Raw genomic sequence first — 18,947 nt, 5'->3', positions numbered from 1 at the left:
GGACCCCTTTTTGAACTAAAGTAAGTGCTTTTAAGTCCTTGTGCAGATCATTTTTGTTCCTGGTATTGTGTGTATGAACTGAGCTATTTGTTGGAAAAAGAGATATATTATTTAGGACAAATTTCATTAAGGAGTAAATATACTGAGAGGTAGTAGTTAGTATAACCAGTTCTTTGAACAGGTTTCTACAGGACGTCCGTGAATTTACTGTACAAATAATACGTATTACACGCTTTTGGACTCTGAAAACTTTTGTTTGACTTGAAGAGTTACCCCAAAATATTATACCATATGACATTATGGAATGAAAGTAGGCAAAGGATGCAAGCTTTTTCATTTTTATGTCGCCTATGTCTGCTAACACTCGAATTGCAAATACAGATTTGTTAAGGCGTTTCTGCAGTTCTGTGGTGTGCTCCTCTTCAATCATTTGGATAATGTATATTTTTGACTACAGCATTTAGCAACTGTCAAAAGATTCGTTTGATCTTTTATCGACGACCTGTAATCAGAATTAAATTTGTTTTCCTTAAATATAACATCCACACATAGTAAAAGTGATCTGACAATTGGTCAAAATAGATAGAAATACAACTGTCACTGTCAAAATGCGTCCGCCGTCTTGTATTAGGAAAACGTTAATACAAAATTAGCCCGTATTGTATTGTATTGTATTTTTTATTGGTCCTGTTGTCTACATAGCAGCTTATGCATAAGACATTGGACAAGTCAAGGTATAAATATACAGGCTGAAAGTCATTTCAAGGCATACATATTTAAGGTTACAATAATACACTTTACACGTAAGTATTTATATAACACATTTCATAAATTTAAATATTCTTCAATGGAGTAAAAGCAGTGATGCTGTAAATATGACTTTAGAGATTTTCCAAATGTATTGACCTCAGTGATAGCTTTTATGTTTTCAGGAAGTTTGTTATAAAGCTTAACTCCCATTTGAAAAGTGCCTTTTTGGTACAGTGCTGTGCTGACTTGAGTCATATGTAAGTTTCTGTTTTGTCTGGTAAAGTGCTCACGTATATCACAGTTTTTTTGCAGTCTCCGGTCCTTGCCTATTACTTTTAATTTAAAGAACAAAAGAGTTTTCATAACGCATACACATGGTAATGGAGGAATACCAGATTTCTTCTTTACCGAGCGAGGTGGCGCAGTGGTTAGCACACTGGACTCGCATTCGGGAGGACGACGGTTCAATCCCGTCCCCAGCCATCCTGATTTAGGTTTTCCGTGATTTCCCTAAATCGTTTCAGGCAAATGCCGGGATGTTTCCTTCCCAATCCTTCCCTAACCCGAGCTTGCACTCCGTCTCTAATGACCTCGTTGTCGACGGGACGTTAAACACTAACCACCACCACCACCACCACCAGATTTCTTAAACAGGGCTTCACAAGAGTCTCTAGGCTTGCACCCAAACAAGATTCTAATGGCCCTTAGAGTCAGCTTTTAGACGCCTGAAGTTACTGTCACTGTCACATTAGAGTATTGAAATATTTGATATAGAGTACTTTATTGAACTGTGTTTATTGCAATATCGCTGAAGTACATTTTTATTCACGCTGTGTTCTTGGAAATGATCACCAATTTTTTGTTGTTAAGTTGGCAATTGATGTATGCAGCTAGCATTCTCTCGTTGTATTCATATTGAAACACAAGATGGCGTTGTGATGTGGATAATAGTCAAACTGATGTAATGTGTTCGTCAATCTAATATTGATTACATTGTTTCGTGTTTCGGTTAAAGTGTACATTTGTGTATGAGGTAAGACGAATATTTTTTGTGACCTCTGTTACGTGAAAGTTAATTTGGTGTTGCCAGTGTTTGTAATGTTAAGAATGTGTGTTATTGAAAATAGCACGAAGTTATGTGCGGAACAATTTTGCCAGACAGTGTTAGCCGAATTTTGCAAAAAATACATTAGTGTTTTATTGCGGAAGTTTGTGTTGTGCAATGTTGTTCGGAAACGAACTGTTAGATTTTTAATATGGAATATTTCTATGCCAAGTGGACCTACTTTGAAAGAAATTTTAAACAGGCATTACTTACAGGATGTAACTACACAATGCCAAATTTGAATAGAAGATTCAGGAAATTAAAGATTTTGATACACTTTCAGTGGTGGGGCTGCAAAAATGTCAACCGAGCTTTCCGTCAGTGTTGGAGAAATTAGAGGGCTTACGATAAAACTAGTAGTAATGTAATGCCGAGGTTATTTTGGTTAGGTGCACAACTTTTCGTGCTCTATACCCTGTCAAAATCTCAATGCTCTCCTATTCACAATTTTCCTACAAAATACTATCAAAATTAACGAAGGAAACACTTGCAACATTTCAACTTTCCTTAACAGCAATTTTATCGTTAGGTTCTTGTCAATGCTTTTGACGGTATTTTTACCAGTTTTGCTGAACTGCATCAGATATTTACGAGTATTCTAGCCTAATATGAAAACATCTCATCAAAAGTTTGTGTCCAAAACATGTTCAACTCCTGTCCAGATTGTCATTAGGCCTATCAAATTGAAGCCAACTAGGTTTTCAGGGGGCAGGGTTGCATACTGTCACAGTCTAGTCCAGTAGTGGACAACTTTTTTCATCTACCACTCACTTTTGTATCTCTGTAGCAAAATTTCCTTTCTGCCCATACGTTTCAAGTAATGGTGATTTTACAAGGTAGGGAAGTAAGTTCTTAAAGTTTACAAAACAGTTACAGCGAGCTAAAGCACATAATAATACTAATAACAAATTGTCATGTACTTCATCAAAATTTTGTGAAAACATGCAAATTCTTTTTTAAAAGCCCTACCAACTATTACCCACCATGAAAGCTGGAACACCCACTAGTGGGTGCTATGAACCAGATTGAGTACCACTGGTGTAGTCCAGTGCTGATCATTAAATGTTTCCTTAATCTACATCTACACCTATACTGTGCAAACCAATTGAAGTGCATGGCAGAGGGTATGTCCCATTGTACCAGTTATTAGGGTTTTGTCTCTTTCCATTCACGTATCGGGCGCAGGAAGAATGATCGTTTCAATGCCTAAGCTATACTTAGTCTAATCTTGCCCTTGTGATTCCTTTTTAGTGGGCACTAGGTACCAGATTGAGTACCCAGTCCTTTGCTCATCATTAAAAGTTTGCTTTATCTACATCACCAGCCATACTCTGCAAAGTGTGTGGCAGAGGGTACATTTCATTGTAACAGTTATTAGGGTTTCTTCCCATTCCATTCACATTTATCTGGTGCATCCCTGCCTACAAATTTCATTGTGTTTGAACAAGTCTTGAACCTTACGTTGTCCTGTGATTCTCGTGTCTAGCTCTCTTGACGTTTTAGAAGGTGTGGTAATGATGAGTTTGATGCGTTCCGCAGTTTCTGTAGGTTGAACATTTGATGCCTGTGAGGAGAATGACAAATCATTGTGAATCTCATTCTGGCTCATTTATCGTAGTTTTTAGCATGATTTGTTTTTGTGAAACAATTGCAGCAATGCTTTGCAAACTCAAAACTGATGGACGCAAATTATTGGATGTGTTATAAGGTCATGGCCAAAGATAGTTACATATTCCTCCCCTCCGCCCCCCCCCCCCTTTCCCCCAATCTCCTCAGGGTTGTGGCAACAGACTAATGTGTAGCACAGCTAGAGGCCTAGATTATACTGGAAGGTGACAATTTGGTTGTGAGTTGGCGAAGCCAGTGAATTTTAAAGCAGAAAATCTGGTTGTGGACGCAAATTAACCAGAAGTGAAGCTAATGGTTATGTCTCTGGCCAGAGTGTAATTTTCAGTCACCTTTGTTGATAGGTCTGGAATTTTTCCAGTGTGCGAGTACTCAAAATCTTTAACACAAGACAAGTATTATAGTTAGAAACTGAAAGGGAAAAAAGTTTATCGTTTACTATGTTATTGCTGTTCATGCAGTAAAATATCGGCATCAGTCATGACATTTTAATTTATTACTTCTGAACTACTAACTCTATTCACAACATGGTTTGCAGACTGTATCCAGGTATACCACTGAATGTATTTGCAAAATTGTATCACTGTAGGACACACAATTCAGGAGATATGTAGTCATAAACATTGAGATTGATGAAAGACTTGATTTTGTGTAAAATGGAGCACAGCTGATCCAGACTATATTCTGTAGTGTTTGGTGATTATAACACTGAGTGACTTCCAGCAAACTCCAATCATAATTTCAAACATTTTCTAATCTTTTTCTCATTTACATGCTTAAAGTCAAACATTTAACACATTAAATGATTTGTAAACTAATCAGATGTTTGAAGCTGTGTTATACGATTTTGCCGATGATACAAGTATAGCTATCACACCCAACAGACAAGAATTAACTGGTGAAATTGTAAATGATGTTTTTCAGAAAATCATTAAGTGGATCTATGAAAATGGGCTCTCATTAAACTTTGACAAAACACAGTATATAGAGCCTACAGTTCCACACAGTAAATGGAATGACATAATTGATAAATACCGACTTCGATCAGAAATCGGTATCTGAGGTAGAATATTCAAAATTTCTAGGTGTATGCATTGATGAGGGATTGAACTGGAAAACCGCACCGAGGATCTGCTGAAACGTTTGAGTTCAGCTACTTATGCTATTAGTTGTTGGTTGGGGTTGGGTTGTTTGGGGAAGGAAACCAGACAGCGAGGTCATCGGTCTCATTGGATTAGGCAAGGAAGGTGAAGGAAGTCGGCCATGCCCTTTCAAAGGAACCATCTTGGCATTTGCCTGGAGTAATTTAGGGAAATCACGGAAAACCTAAATCAGGATGGCCGGACGCGGGATTGAACCGTCGTCCTACCGAATGCGAGTCCAGTGTCTAACCACTGCGCCACCTCGCTCGGTCTTATGCTATTAGGGTCATAGCAAATTTTGGCAATATACATCTGAGTAAATTAGCTTACCATGCCTATTTTCATTCTCTGCTTTCGTATGGCATCATATTCTGGGGTAACTCATCATTGAGTAAAAGAGTGTTCTATATATATATATAATAGAGGGAAACATTCCACGTGGGAAAAATTATATATATGTGAGGTGACTTACCGAACGAAAGCGCTGGCAGGTCGATAGACACACAAACATACACACAAAATTCAAGCTTTCGCAACAAACTGTTGCCTCATCAGGAAAGAGGGAAGGAGAGGGAAAGACGAAAGGAAGTGGGATTTAAGGGAGAGGGTAAGGAGTCATTCCAATCCCGGGAGCGGAAAGACTTACCTTAGGGGGGGAAAAAAAGGATGGGTATACACTCGCGCGCACACACACACACACATATCCATCCACACATACAGACACAAGCAGACATTCACTTATGAAATTTGTTATTAACAATCCGAATGAATGCAAAAGTAATAGCAGTGTACATGGCTACAACACTAGGAGAAAGGATGATCTTCACTACTCAAGGTTAAATCTAACTTTGGCTCAGAAGGGGGTAAATTATGCTGCCACGAAAGTCTTTGGTCACTTACTTAATAACATCAAAAAGTCTGACAGATAGCCATATAGCATTTAAAAGGAAATTAAAATAATTTCTTAATGGCAACTCCTTCTACTCATTAGATGAATTTTTTGATATAGTAAGTGGGTAATTTCGCCAACCACCACAAAAAAGTCATGTAATATTTTGTGTAATGTAATATCTTGTATAGACACCTTTTATTAACCTGACACGCTCCACATCATTATGAAGTCAAGTATTCATGATCTATGGAACAAGTACTAATCTAATCTATACATGGGAGTTTGATTGTTATAAGTGGTTTATTATTATTAGGCTGGCTTGTGCTAATAACACTGAAGCTGTGCAGTATACAAAACAAAGCAGTAATTATTGGCTGCTAGATTCTATTAAAGTGGCAATAAATGGTTCTGTGTCCCCTTGGGAACTGATACTGTCTTGGTGGCAGCCTTCCCAGTGACCAGCTGCCACCAACAATTAAACATGGAGCATATTGGCCATTGTGTATCTGTAAATGAGTATGTACAAGTGCACCTTGTGATTGGAAATTGTGCATTTCTATAGTTATCTGTAGGTGAACATTACCATATTCCCATTGTAGAATTATTCCCGTTGTCGTAATTTATTGTTTGTAATAAGACTGGATATAAAGTAGAAATATTAGCAAATATACAAAATTACAGAACCTGAAGTATCTAAAATTTACCGAACATTGAATATAACTAATTTGTGTAAGCCTTAGTTATATTTTCAAACTCATTTTGCAGTGTATGTGTGGTCGGAAAAAAAGCACAATGACAATTTGCATACCAAAAAAATCTGCTTTTGCAACTGAAAAAAAAATAAAGAAACCTGTTAATATTTAACAATGTGTGGTCAAACTTACTAGGCCTAGTTTCTGTTAAAAACCAACATCAAATTGGCCAAAACCGACTCTCGCCGAAAGCCGTGGATCTTTTGTACATTGAGCACAAGTTTTACTTAATATAGTTTCATTGTGTAGGGAACGTAAATTTCTTTCAAATTGGATCATTCCTAAATAGGTCCACTTTGTATGGACTCACCCTATGAACAGAATGAAAAAACTGTGCATTTACTCTTATTGAAGGCAGGTTGTGTGCGTGTGTGTGTGTGTGTGTGTGTGTTTTAATTGCAGCTCTGGTAAAATTTTTATTTTACAGTCAGTATGGCAATACCGCCATATATTTTGGGGCCACATCCATGGGCCACGATGATGGCCCAGCAGCAAGCGGCACATGCTCAGCTAGCAGCTGCTGCACAGGCCCAGGCAGCTCATGTGCAGGCAGCACATGTTCAAGCTGCTCACGCTCAGGCTGCCCATGCCCAGGCAGCACACGCCCATGCACAGGCAGCACATGCTCATGCTCATGCGCAAGCTGCCGCACAGGCACAAGCTGCCCAGGCTGCGCAGCAAGCAGCACAAATGCAGGCAGCAGCAGCAGTTCAACAACAAGTCCATCCACAGGTTCACCATCATCCTCCACCCCCTGTGGTTCCACCCCCACATAAGCAAATTGAAATTATAACAGAGGAAAAACTGCAAGAAAAAGGTAAATGTTTGCTGTTAATTGCTTTGGTACCTTAGTAATGCAATCTTCAGTGTGTGTTATGTACTTGTCATAACATTGTAAAGTGTACAGTTAAAATTGTTCTCCGAATTGTTATTATATTAAACAATAATGTGGTGTCAATGTTGCATTATGATTAAATTGTAAGTAGGTGACTTACTGCTCATGTGTGAAATCTTCCCTGGAGTAGTGTGCTATTATGGATCGCTGGAAGTTGCAGATTCCTCAATGAGAATTGGGCATTGAAATTATAACCATCACATTTTGTATGGCAGATAGGAGACTAAATCATGATGCTGTTACTGATTCTTCTACCTGTTCATTTGTTGGTGATACATACATAGCATCTGCTTTTTATTAGTGTATGAATCCTGATTGGGTGTCTAATTTTATAATTTTGGTCATTGTGTGGTGCGTATTTTGGAAAAGAGTAACATTGACTGATCATATTGCCATGTTGGATCTTTTACTGGAATTTTTTGAACATCTGTGTAATGCTGTGATGGCTGCCAACCTCACAAAAGATGCAGCTTATTTTGTACCAATGAGCTGTGTATTGAACACACCAGATTTCTGTGGTTTACTCTCATTTTACATTCACATTGCAAATTAGTTCGTGCATATAGTTAGATTCTGAAAATTTCAAAGTGTTTTCTTTCCAAAAATAAAGAAAGATAGGCCTATATGTTATGAGCTACAAAGTCCTACCCACCACCTTTTGGTGTCCCTGGTACTCTCACTAATATGATAGTTTTTTGATCAAATATCACCCTGATATGCTATTATATATATCCATTTGAATATCACAGGATCATCTGCTTTGTTTTTGAATCTTTCAGCATTGAGTTTCTTATCTTTTTTAGGTTGTCAGTCATGGTTTAATCTTAATTTTTTACAAATCATGTGGAATTAGTAATTTTCTGTAGACTGTTTGGTAAAACCTAATAGGACCAGTACTATTGTTTAATTGTTGAGCAAACAATAATTGTAGCACTTTCCACTAAGTCTGATAGTAGTAACGAATGACACCTGGTTTCAATTACTTGAAGGAAGAAAGAAGCGGATAATCATAGTTCTTCACGACAATAAATTTAAACTTAATTTCTCATATCTCAATTTAATTATGGTCTTGTGGTGTGTAGTATGTCGGGATGGGGGGATGTGATCACCAATCTGTGACTGGTGCTGTAGACCTAAACATATTTGAAAAAGTTATGACTTGCCACCAAAAGCTGCTCATAAAAATTTTTCTTAATTATACAACCAGTTTTAGTCCACAGACTGTCATCAGGTATCATGAAACATTAGAACAACATACAATTTGATATAAAAACAATGTTGTCAAAAATATAAATTTTCTAATTTGTCAGTATTGGCTAATACTAATATAAAATGCATTGTGTGTATTAAAGGTTTACCAGACACAATGTAAAATGGAGACCAGTATGTGGTACATTTTTACTAATGATGACGTAACTTGCTTTTTTGGCAGTGAATGATAGCATTTTTCAAACATTTATGAACTGCGGAGGGGCATCACCTTGTGAAACTGCACTTACAGAACAAGATTGTCACTCTGCAACAGAGTGTGCACTGATATGAAACTTCATGGCAGGTTAAAACTGTGTGCCGGAGCAAGGCTCATTTAGTTCTGCTAGGTATGCAGGAGAGCTTCTGTGAAGTTTGGAAGGTAGGAGACGAGGTACTGGCAGAATTAAAGGTGTGAGGCCGGGTCTTGAGTCATGCTTGGGTAGCTCAGATGGTAGAGCACTTGCCCGCGAAAGGCAAAGGTTTCGAGTTTGTCTCAGTCCGGCACACAGTTTTAATCTGCCAGGAAGTTTCATAACCAAATTACAATTCATCACATTCAGTTCCTGTTGTTCATCATACGTGTTCTTACCAACATTGGCACGCAACATACAACAGCTGTGGATATGTTACGTGCAATTCTTCAGGGTTCTCGGCAATATGTTGACATGTTGAATACTTAGGTCGTCTACCGGTTGTTCATGTCATTCTCGCTCAGTATTTAGATGGCGTGACTTGCTATCTGCTTTAGGTGCTTCCTGAGACTGTCTTAGTCTCGGGGAGCACCTGAAGAAGACAGCAAGTCATGCTGTAGAAATATCGTGTGAGAACAATGGGACCAACTGGCAGAATACACAATTATTCAACTGTAAGTGTGGTTTCACTGGAATTTTTATTAAGCTCTTGTGTCAACCAAACAACTCGGGTGAACGGCAGTAGTGAAAAATGCTGTAATGTTACCTTTTCTTGAATTTAGTTGAATAAATAATTTTATTCTAAATGTTTCTGAGCAGGTAAGCCTTAAGTAAATAGGCTAATAGGTTTTCCAGACAGTAATCTTTGGGCTTCTCCTTCACTGCCTATTTATACAATCCTTTACCCCTCTTATTTCAGAGCACAGGGAAAATCAAATGCAGTCACATTTCCCTTCTCTGACGTTCTGATAGCCTCTCGTATTTGCCTGTTCATGCATCAATTGGTTATTGATTGAGTGTTCATTTTTATTGTGCCACAGCTCAAAAATGGCAGCAGCTCCAATCAAAAAGGTTCTCTGAGAAGCGGAAATTTGGTTTTGTTGATGCACAGAAGGAAGATATGCCTCCAGAGCACATTAGAAAAATAATTCGTGACCATGGCGATATGAGTAGCCGCAAGTACAGACATGACAAGAGGGTGTATTTAGGGTAGGTACTCTAAATATTGTGCATTGGTACATTTTAAATGAGGAAATTATTTCTCTAATTGTTTTTATACAATTGCAGAGCTTTGAAATACATGCCACATGCAGTTATGAAGTTACTAGAAAATATGCCAATGCCCTGGGAGCAGATTAGAGATGTGAAAGTGTTATATCATATAACAGGAGCCATAACATTTGTAAATGAAATTCCGTGGGTAATTGAACCAGTGTACATAGCACAGTGGGGGTAAGTAGTAATTATATGCAGGTATTGTCGTCATGCTTTGTAACACTGTAATACTACATTAATTTGATTCAATGGTGATGGTATGATGATAATTGTGTTATGTCCAACATCGTGTACAAATCAACCTGTTTTTATCAGAACAATGTGGATTATGATGCGTCGGGAGAAGAGAGACCGTCGACATTTCAAGAGAATGCGGTTTCCTCCGTTTGACGATGAAGAGCCTCCATTAGATTATGCTGACAATGTGCTAGATGTTGAACCATTAGAAGCTATACAGATTGAGTTAGACATTGAAGAGGATGCTGCTGTATACAAATGGTTTTATGATCACAAGCCTCTGGTTGGAACTAAGTAAGTATTATGGATACTTTTGGAATTGGTTTTATTTTGCATCTTATAGATCGCCCATTAATGAACCCTATTTTCTATCCTATGGTAGGCATGTGAATGGCCCGACATACAGGCGTTGGAATCTAACTTTACCACAGATGGCAACATTGTATCGCCTGGCTAATCAACTGCTGACAGACTTGGTCGATACAAACTTTTTTTATTTATTTGATCATAAGTCGTTTTTTACTGCAAAGGCTCTAAATATGGCAATTCCTGGTGGCCCTAAATTTGAGCCATTAATAAAGGATTCTAATCCAGCGTAAGTATTTGTTATCAACATGTAAAAGTTGTAGTGTGTTTTCACAGAATGTATTTGTGCTTATTAAACTTAGAAACTGTACATCATCATCATTTTTATACTGTTTATTGTGTTTTTCATGGCTAACAGTGACGAGGATTGGAATGAGTTCAATGACATAAATAAAATAATCATTCGACAACCCATTCGTACAGAATACAGGATTGCATTTCCATATCTCTACAATAACATGCCACATTATGTTCACTTGTCATGGTAAGTACCACATTATACTGAATTTTTAAATTTAGTGTGGCACGCAACTGAAGTCATGTTAAACTAAAATAAATATGCCAGTTGGAAAGAAGGAATAAGCTTCCTGTTCATGTGCTGTAAAGAATTTATGTTAAGAGTTTATTTTACAGTTACTTGAAATGTCTTTCGTGTCCTATATTTAAATTTTTGGGATATAAGTACTGGCCAGCTATTGTCTCTTTGTAATTTTAGCAGTTTTCTTAATTGAATTCTCATTAATCTTATGGTTAATTTGATCCAGAACACTGATAATTATCTCCCATTACCTAACACATACAAAATTAATGGCTGATGCAGAAGTTTTGCTTCACACACTTTTTCATTGTCAGAATTTTTCAGTTTGTCACTAATTGATTGTTTTAAATGATCATGGGAAATTCTGCAGCTGTAATAGGCAGTATCATAGATGCAAAATTTTTGCTTTCTGGTGTATTGTTGTATAAAACCTGAGTTTCAGAAAGGTTGTTCTGAGTTAAATTGTTGCACTCTTGATTTTTTTTTTTTTTTCCTAGGTCTACTTTTATGAAATTTTTAAAAATTCCTTGTAGTATTTTGTCACCAGTCATGACAGTGTTGTTATGTCACAAATACATGTCTGTCACATAGTATTTATCTTCTATTTTCTTACTTAATTGTTCAGTTAACTAGATTAGAGAGTGCCTTCTCTATTGTTGTTGTCTTTCATGGCCATATAACACATTGTCATGTGACCAGCAGCAGCCACAGCAGGTGGCTCTCCTGTGCTGGCATGGCAATCAACATATTTTTAACCTCAGCCCAATTTAATTTTTACACCTGCTTTGTGTTTGGCAAATTGAGTTGTTATTTTAAATTTTGTTAACATTTACCATGTTACGTGGACATAAGGTTCTGTGATACCATTCTGTGGCTGATCGCAAATTATCTGCAAATGGTAATTCCTTTGTGTTGTCTTGATATTCAACCTGAATTGAGTGCCCAACTAAAAATTAATAGCTGCAGCAAAATTATATCATTTGTCATACCAATTGCAAGTGCTTACTTAGTGTTTCGTAATGTCTCAACTACATAAAAAATGATAGAATTCTTGACTTCTGTACATTCTTAAATTAAGGGTGTTCACTTGCAGTATGTTTACAGAAGAAAGCAAACATTTCATTCAGTAAATGGTGTAAATTTGAAATGTTACATATGTTGTTGAAGATTATTATTTTAGGGCTATCTTCTTACAACAGTATAAAACAAATTTTTTTCTTGCCATATGTATTTAACCCTTGTTATTTGCAATGCATCTTTGGTGGCATGGAATATGTACATATTCGTGTTTAAACTATTTTAACTTATATTTTGGGCTAAATTTATTGATGTTATGAACAGTTCTGGCACTTTCTGCTTATCTATGATGTAGTGATAGCGTATGTTTCTACTTACAAATTATGTAGATGCTGGTCTCCATTTATTCTTTCTCTTGTTTTACAGCTGTTCGTTGTCTCCTTATTGCCACACAAAATTTTGTTTTCACAGCACTAGGAACTGAGCATTTGTTTACTTGATTTTGAGATATCTGTATATGTTCAGTATTCTTTTTTTTTCATATAATTTCTGTCACCTTATGATGTTAAATATATGTTTGTGGTGGTATTTACTCATGTGTCCACAACTATTGTTTTTTTAATATAAATTTTTCTTGTGAAATGTACATAAATTTCCGTGGGAGAGGGAGGTTGGTTGATCTGCTTCTGTGATGAGCCCTGTGGTTATGGATATTAGAAGGATGTACAAGACAGTTTTGTCAAACATTATAGTCCTTACAAAGAAAGGTTGGTGATGCTCATTATGAAAATCGATTTGATGGGTATGTTCCCACACAAGTTTTAGAGGCATACGTAAGCAATATGTGTCTGTACTAGCAGTGTGGTAGAATAATTGTGACTGTTATTGATTACTGTTTGGAGGAATTGAGTAATCGCTGAGGTCACATACATACAATTCTTAGGAGATTCTTTCTGTAGTTGTCATGAATATTCCTTTTTTAATTACTATTTTTTAATCTCTGTGCAGGTATCATACACCTAATGTTGTGTACATTAAAACTGAAGATCCTGATCTACCAGCATTCTATTTCGACCCTCTCATTAATCCAATTTCACATAGACATTCAATGAAGGTAAGTGTACTGGTTTAAAGCCGGTATTACCCTATCAAATTTCTTTGTCAAAGATTTGATCAAAGATATAATCAAAGATTCGTCAAATTTATTTGACAAAGATCTTTGACATGGTGCTAAAAAGGTGTATTACACTGTCATCATATTTTTTGTCAAACTTCAAGATGGCTGACAACAACTTGTTATTAGCTGCAGCAGTTGCATGTTCCACAATTGCATTGTGTGCACATGTGGAAGAGAAGCAGGGGGAAAAAAGGAAACGTGCCTGGGTGAAGCCGTGGGTTTTACGACGAGACGATAAAAGCATTCAACAAAACTTGTTACGTGAGCATGTAGTGGAGGACGTCAAGTCGTACATAAATTACTTAAGAATGGATGAGCATACATTTCAGTATTTGCTCAGTGAAATGTATCCTCATATCACAGAGCACAATACTCACTTAAGAACTGCTATATCTGCAGAAGACAGGCTCACTGGAACACTCAGATTCCTTGCTGGAGGAGGGGGGTTAGATTAGGTTAGGTCTCCAATCTTCTTAATCAATTTTTGTGTTTGGGGAAACTCACATTGTAAAGCGCCTTATCAGCTTCATACATCTCTGTTAATTTTGTAGTTGTTGGTACACACCATTGTATTTACTGACCATGTTTATAAACACACTACAGATGACAGAACACTGCAGCGATGCTAGTGCTCCACGTGGTAACATGTCACATTGCAATGAACAGAAGACAGGCAACTCTTATGATCAAATCTACAGCAAGGCCCTAGATTTGATCAATTTATTTGACGACAGACAAGATTGGACAAAGTGCCCTATTATGCCATCAAACTTCTTTGACAAAGAAATTTGAGAGTGTAATACTGGCTTAAGGGAGTTCAGGTAGCATCATATTTCTTTTTTAGTCTAATGTTATTGGCTTATCAGGAGCTGCATAAATTTTATGAAATTTGTATATTGTTAGTGGTACTTCAACCAAGATTGTCTTAATAACATTTTACGGGCAAGTTTGTAGAGGGTGAAGTCGTATGTTGGTCATTATTCATGTACGTCCTTGGCAGTGTTATTAAAAAGGTTTATCTAAAATTATTGTTTGATTTTATATTGTTATATTTCAGTTAATACTGAATTTAAAATATAAAGCATATGAAAGTGGGTAGTTTGATGTTCCAGCATTGGTATTTGATAGCAGTTGAGGTGTGTGTCAATTTTGACAATCAGTGTTATCTGCTGATGACAACTACTGTTGAATATTTGATAAAACAGTTGACTGTTCTTTGAGCTGACCTTTCTTTAGTAGGTAATTTGGATATCATTGTCTTATTACACTGTCAATTGGAAATGGTATAATTAATTTTGGTGCAGAGGATGCACATATCTTGAAGGAAAATGGTACACTGGCAGAGAAAGTATAAGTGACAGTGTTCTTTGTGAATTTGAAGCTGTTAGTTGTAGAAAAAATGCTATGGAATGCGTTCACTTCTGTGGAAACTATGCCCTGAAATTTTTTGCTCACCTGAGTCTGTAATGTGCTGTAGTGTGATTAGGTGCTAGAGTTGAATGCTACTGCCCCATGAAGATCCATTCTATACAATTCACTGAAATATATTCATCATCACAAAGTGAAAGGAACACAAGAATGCAGATGGGGAGAGAAAATTGAAGTCTGCTGATGCACAGGATACAGTCACCACAAATACAAACTTCAAGAAGTGAATATATCACCTTTGTACTTATTACAGTGGAAACAAAATGAGATGGTTTGATTTCATTCTTGTACGGCAGTGTGACTTAAAAGTTGTCTCGGATGTAACTATGAACAGTTCTACACAATTCACTCGTTGTCCAAATGCAAATGAAACCTCAAACCTACAAGTCAAAGGAAGAGATAATCCAGTGGTCTGACATGGACTAAATGGCGGCAACTCAAAGAATTGGTAAAATGACATCATTTCAGTTAAGTGCGGCTCATGGTTTCTGTACTGAGGAAGGCTGCGACATTTGCCGATTTGAACCAGCCTAGACATCAGACTGTGCTACAGTCAGTTTGTAACCACAACCAAGATTTTGGGTGGGAGCATCACATTTGTTCCAAAATTTATGTGCAGTATCTCCTTTCCAGTTTATAATGAACTATTAAATAACACTGAAAGTTAGCTTCAATAAAAGATCTACAGGTAGCAGCACATTTTTCTGCCATTGTCACAGTTCGATCCTTTAATTCAGTGTATGTTAGCTTTTCTGCAGGCTTGATGTTTTTCATTTTTTCATTTCTAAACTTAAGGCATTAAATATTTTGCATGTGTTCAGTCTGCTGTGTTTATCAGTTGGTGAGGTGAAACTTGATGTTACCATGGCATCAAGGGTTTGTGTTGTCACTGGCTGATAGAAGCAAACTGAGAAGCTGTCATGTTGATTTAAGCTAGCATTCCATATTTGTTGGGTTTCACATTTATACTTGGGTATTATGGAAATGTGTAGTTTAAGTGATACATAGCATTAAGGATATCTTCAAAACATGCAGTTGTTGTTATGGTTTGTTGTGCTAAAGTACTGGAAATGGGACGTTGTTGGTAAAATATGTTATCAACTATATTTAAGCGCTTAGTTTAGTAGCAACTGTAACAAAAGAATTGCTTCTTAACACCCATTAATGCACGTTTTGCATATCTTAATTCATTTGTTTATAGATGAAAGTGGTCAGACTCGCACTCTATGTTGCAGAATGGTCTATGACCATTTCAGTAAAATTTTTGCGCATTGATTTCGTATTGTGTTGATTTTAGCCTTGCACTATGCTGCTGTTATTCGCAGAGAAAACAACAGTTACTATAACTTGGGCACAAAACACTCATAGAAAGAAACATAGTGATAACAGTAATGGGACATGGGGCATTTTTCGCACCTCTGTCATTCATTCATTCATTCATGAAACTCTCACCATGACACACACACACACACACACACACACACACACACACACAGTTTCGTTGGTAGTAATTACTAAAACTAATTTTAGCATTGATTACATCAGGCATCGCGAGTGGTGGAATATATTTAAGATATGTTATAAGCTTAAAATATGTAATCTTATGAACAATGGACCTTGCTGTTGGTGGGGAGGCTTGCGTGCCTCAGCGATACAGATAGCCATACCGTAGTGCAACCACATCGGAGGGGTATCTGTTGAGAGGCCAGACAAATGTGTGGTTCTGAAGAAGGGCAGCAGCCTTTTCAGTAGTTGCAGGGGCAACAGTCTGGCTGATTGACTGATCTGGCCTTGTAACACTAACCAAAACGGCCTTGCTGTGCTGGTACTGCGAACGGCTGAGAGCAAAGGGAAACTACGGCCGTAATTTTTCCCGAGGGCATGCAGCTTTACTGTATGGTTAAATGATGATAGCGTCCTCTTGGATAAAATATTCCGGAGGTAAAATAGTCCCCCATTCGGATCTCTGGGCGGGTACTACTCAGGAGGACGTCGTTATCAGGAGAAAGAAAACTGGCGTTCTACGGATCGGAGTGTGGAATTTCAGATCCCTGAAGTGGGCAGGTAGGTTAGAAAATTTAAAAAGGGAAATGGATAGGTTAAAGTTCGATATAGTGGGAATTAGTGAAGTCGGTGGCAGGAGGAACAAGACTTTGGGTCTGGTGAATACAGGGTTATAAACACAAAATCAAATAGGCGTAATTCAGGAGTAGGTTTAATAATGAATAGGAAAATAGGAATGCGGGTAAGCTACTACAAACAGCATAGTGAATGCATTATTGTGACCAAGATAGATACGAAGCCCACGCCTACCAAATTAGTACAAGTTTATATGCCAACTAGCTCCACAGATGACGAAGAGATTGATGAAATGTATGATGAGATAAAAGAAATTATTCAGATAGTGAAGGGAGACGAAAATTTAATTGTCATGGGTGACTGGAACTCGATAGTAGGAAAAGGGAGAGAGGGAAATGTAGTAGGTGAATATGGAATGGGATTAAAGAATGAAAGAGGAAGCCGCCTGGTAGAATTTTGCACTGAGCATAACTTATGGGTAGCTTTGAGGAATGAAATAGTGAAGGCAGCAGAGGATCAAGTAGGTAAAAAGACGAGGGCTAGTAGAAATCCTTGGGTAACAGAAGAAATATTGAATGTAATTGATGAATGGAGAATATATAAAAATGCAGTAAATGAAGCAGGCAAAAAGGAATACAAACGTCTCAAAAATGAGATCGACAGGAAGTGCAAAAGGGCTAAGCTGGGATGGCTAGTGGACAAATGTAAGGATGTAGAGACGCATACCAATAGGGGTCAGATAGATACTGCCTACAGGAAAATTAGAGAGACCTTTGGAGAAAAGAGAAGCACTTGCATGAATTTCAAGATCTCAGATGGAAACCCAGTTATAAGCAAAGAAGGGAAAGCAGAAAGGTGGAAGGAGTATGTAGAGGGTCTATAGAGGGGCGATGTTCTTGGGCACAATATTATAGAAATGCAAGAGAATGTAGGTGAAGATGAAATAGGAGATATGATACTACGTGAAGAGTTTGTCAGAGCACTGAAAGACCCAAGTCGCAACAAGGCCCCGGGAATAGACAACATTCCATTAGAAATACTGACAGCCTTGGGAGAGCCAGGCCTCACAAAACTCTACCATCTAGTGAGCAAGATGTATGAGACTGGCGAAATACACTCAGACTTCAAGAAGAATATAATAATTCCAATCCCAAAGAAAGCAGGTGTTGACAGATGTGAAAATTACCGAACTATCAGTTTAATACGCCACGGCTGCAAAATACTAACACAAATTCATTACAGACGAATGGAAAAACTTGCAGAGGCTGACCTCGGGGAAGATCAGTTTGCATTCCGTAGAAATGTTGGAACATGTGAAGCAATACTGACCCTATGACTTATCTTAGAAAATAGATTAAGGAAAGGCAAACCTACATTTCTAGCATTTGTAGACTTAGAGAAAGCTTTTGACAATGTTGACTGGAATACTCTCTTTCAAATTCTGAAGGTGGCAGGGGTAAAATACAGGGAGCGAAAGGCTATTTACAATTTGTACAGAAACCAGATGGCAGTTATAAGAGTCGAGGGGCATGAAAGGGAAGCAGTGGCTGGGATGGGAGTGAGACAGGGTTGTAGCCTATCCCCAATGTTATTTAATCTGTATATTGAGCAAGCAGTGAAGGAAACAAAAGAAAAATTGGGAGTAGGAATTAAAAATCCATGGAGAAGAAATAAAAGCTTTGATGTTCGCCGATGACATTGTAATTCTGTCAGAGACATCAAAGGACATGGAAGAGCAGCTGAACGGAATGGACAGTGTCTTGAAAGGAGGATATAAGATGAACATCAACAAAAGCAAAATGAGAATAATGGAATGTAGTCGAATTAAGTTGGGTGATGCTGAGGGTATTAGATTAGGAAATGAGACACTTAAAGTAGTAAATGAGTTTTGTTATTTGGGGAGCAAAATAACTGATGATGGTCGAAGTAGAGAGGATATAAAATGTAGACTGGCAATGGCAAGGAAAGCGTTTCTGAAGAAGAGAACTTTGTTAACATCGAGTATAGATTTAAGTGTCAGGAAGTCGTTCCTGAAAGTTTTTGTATGGAGTGTAGCCTTGTATGGAAGTGAAACGTTTATGGTAAATAGTTTAGACAAGAAGAGAATAGAAGCTTTCGAAATGTGGTGTTACAGAAGAATGCTGAAGATTAGATGTGTAAGTCGCATAACTAATGAGGAGGTATTGAATAGAGTTGGAGAGAAGAGGAGTTTGTGGCACAACTTGA

General features: G+C 37.5%; 1 protein-coding gene across 1 annotated transcript in view; it reads left to right on the top strand.

Annotated features, from left to right (window-relative positions):
* The first annotated feature begins 1,663 nt into the window (after positions 1-1,663).
* LOC124603938 (pre-mRNA-processing-splicing factor 8) overlaps positions 1,664-18,947 on the top strand; it is a 101,370-nt gene continuing 84,086 nt past the window's right edge. Inside the window, exons 1-8 of the mRNA XM_047136437.1 lie at positions 1,664-1,783; positions 6,695-7,084; positions 9,645-9,813; positions 9,892-10,056; positions 10,195-10,410; positions 10,499-10,711; positions 10,841-10,966; positions 13,046-13,151. Coding sequence (XP_046992393.1) covers positions 6,700-7,084; positions 9,645-9,813; positions 9,892-10,056; positions 10,195-10,410; positions 10,499-10,711; positions 10,841-10,966; positions 13,046-13,151 — 1,380 coding nt within the window. The 5' untranslated portion in view covers positions 1,664-1,783; positions 6,695-6,699. The remainder of the gene's footprint in view (positions 1,784-6,694; positions 7,085-9,644; positions 9,814-9,891; positions 10,057-10,194; positions 10,411-10,498; positions 10,712-10,840; positions 10,967-13,045; positions 13,152-18,947) is intronic.

Source organism: Schistocerca americana, chromosome 1, assembly GCF_021461395.2.
Source record: "Schistocerca americana isolate TAMUIC-IGC-003095 chromosome 1, iqSchAmer2.1, whole genome shotgun sequence".
NCBI classification, from domain to species: Eukaryota; Metazoa; Arthropoda; class Insecta; order Orthoptera; family Acrididae; genus Schistocerca; species Schistocerca americana.
This window is presented reverse-complemented; position numbering and strand designations above follow the sequence as displayed.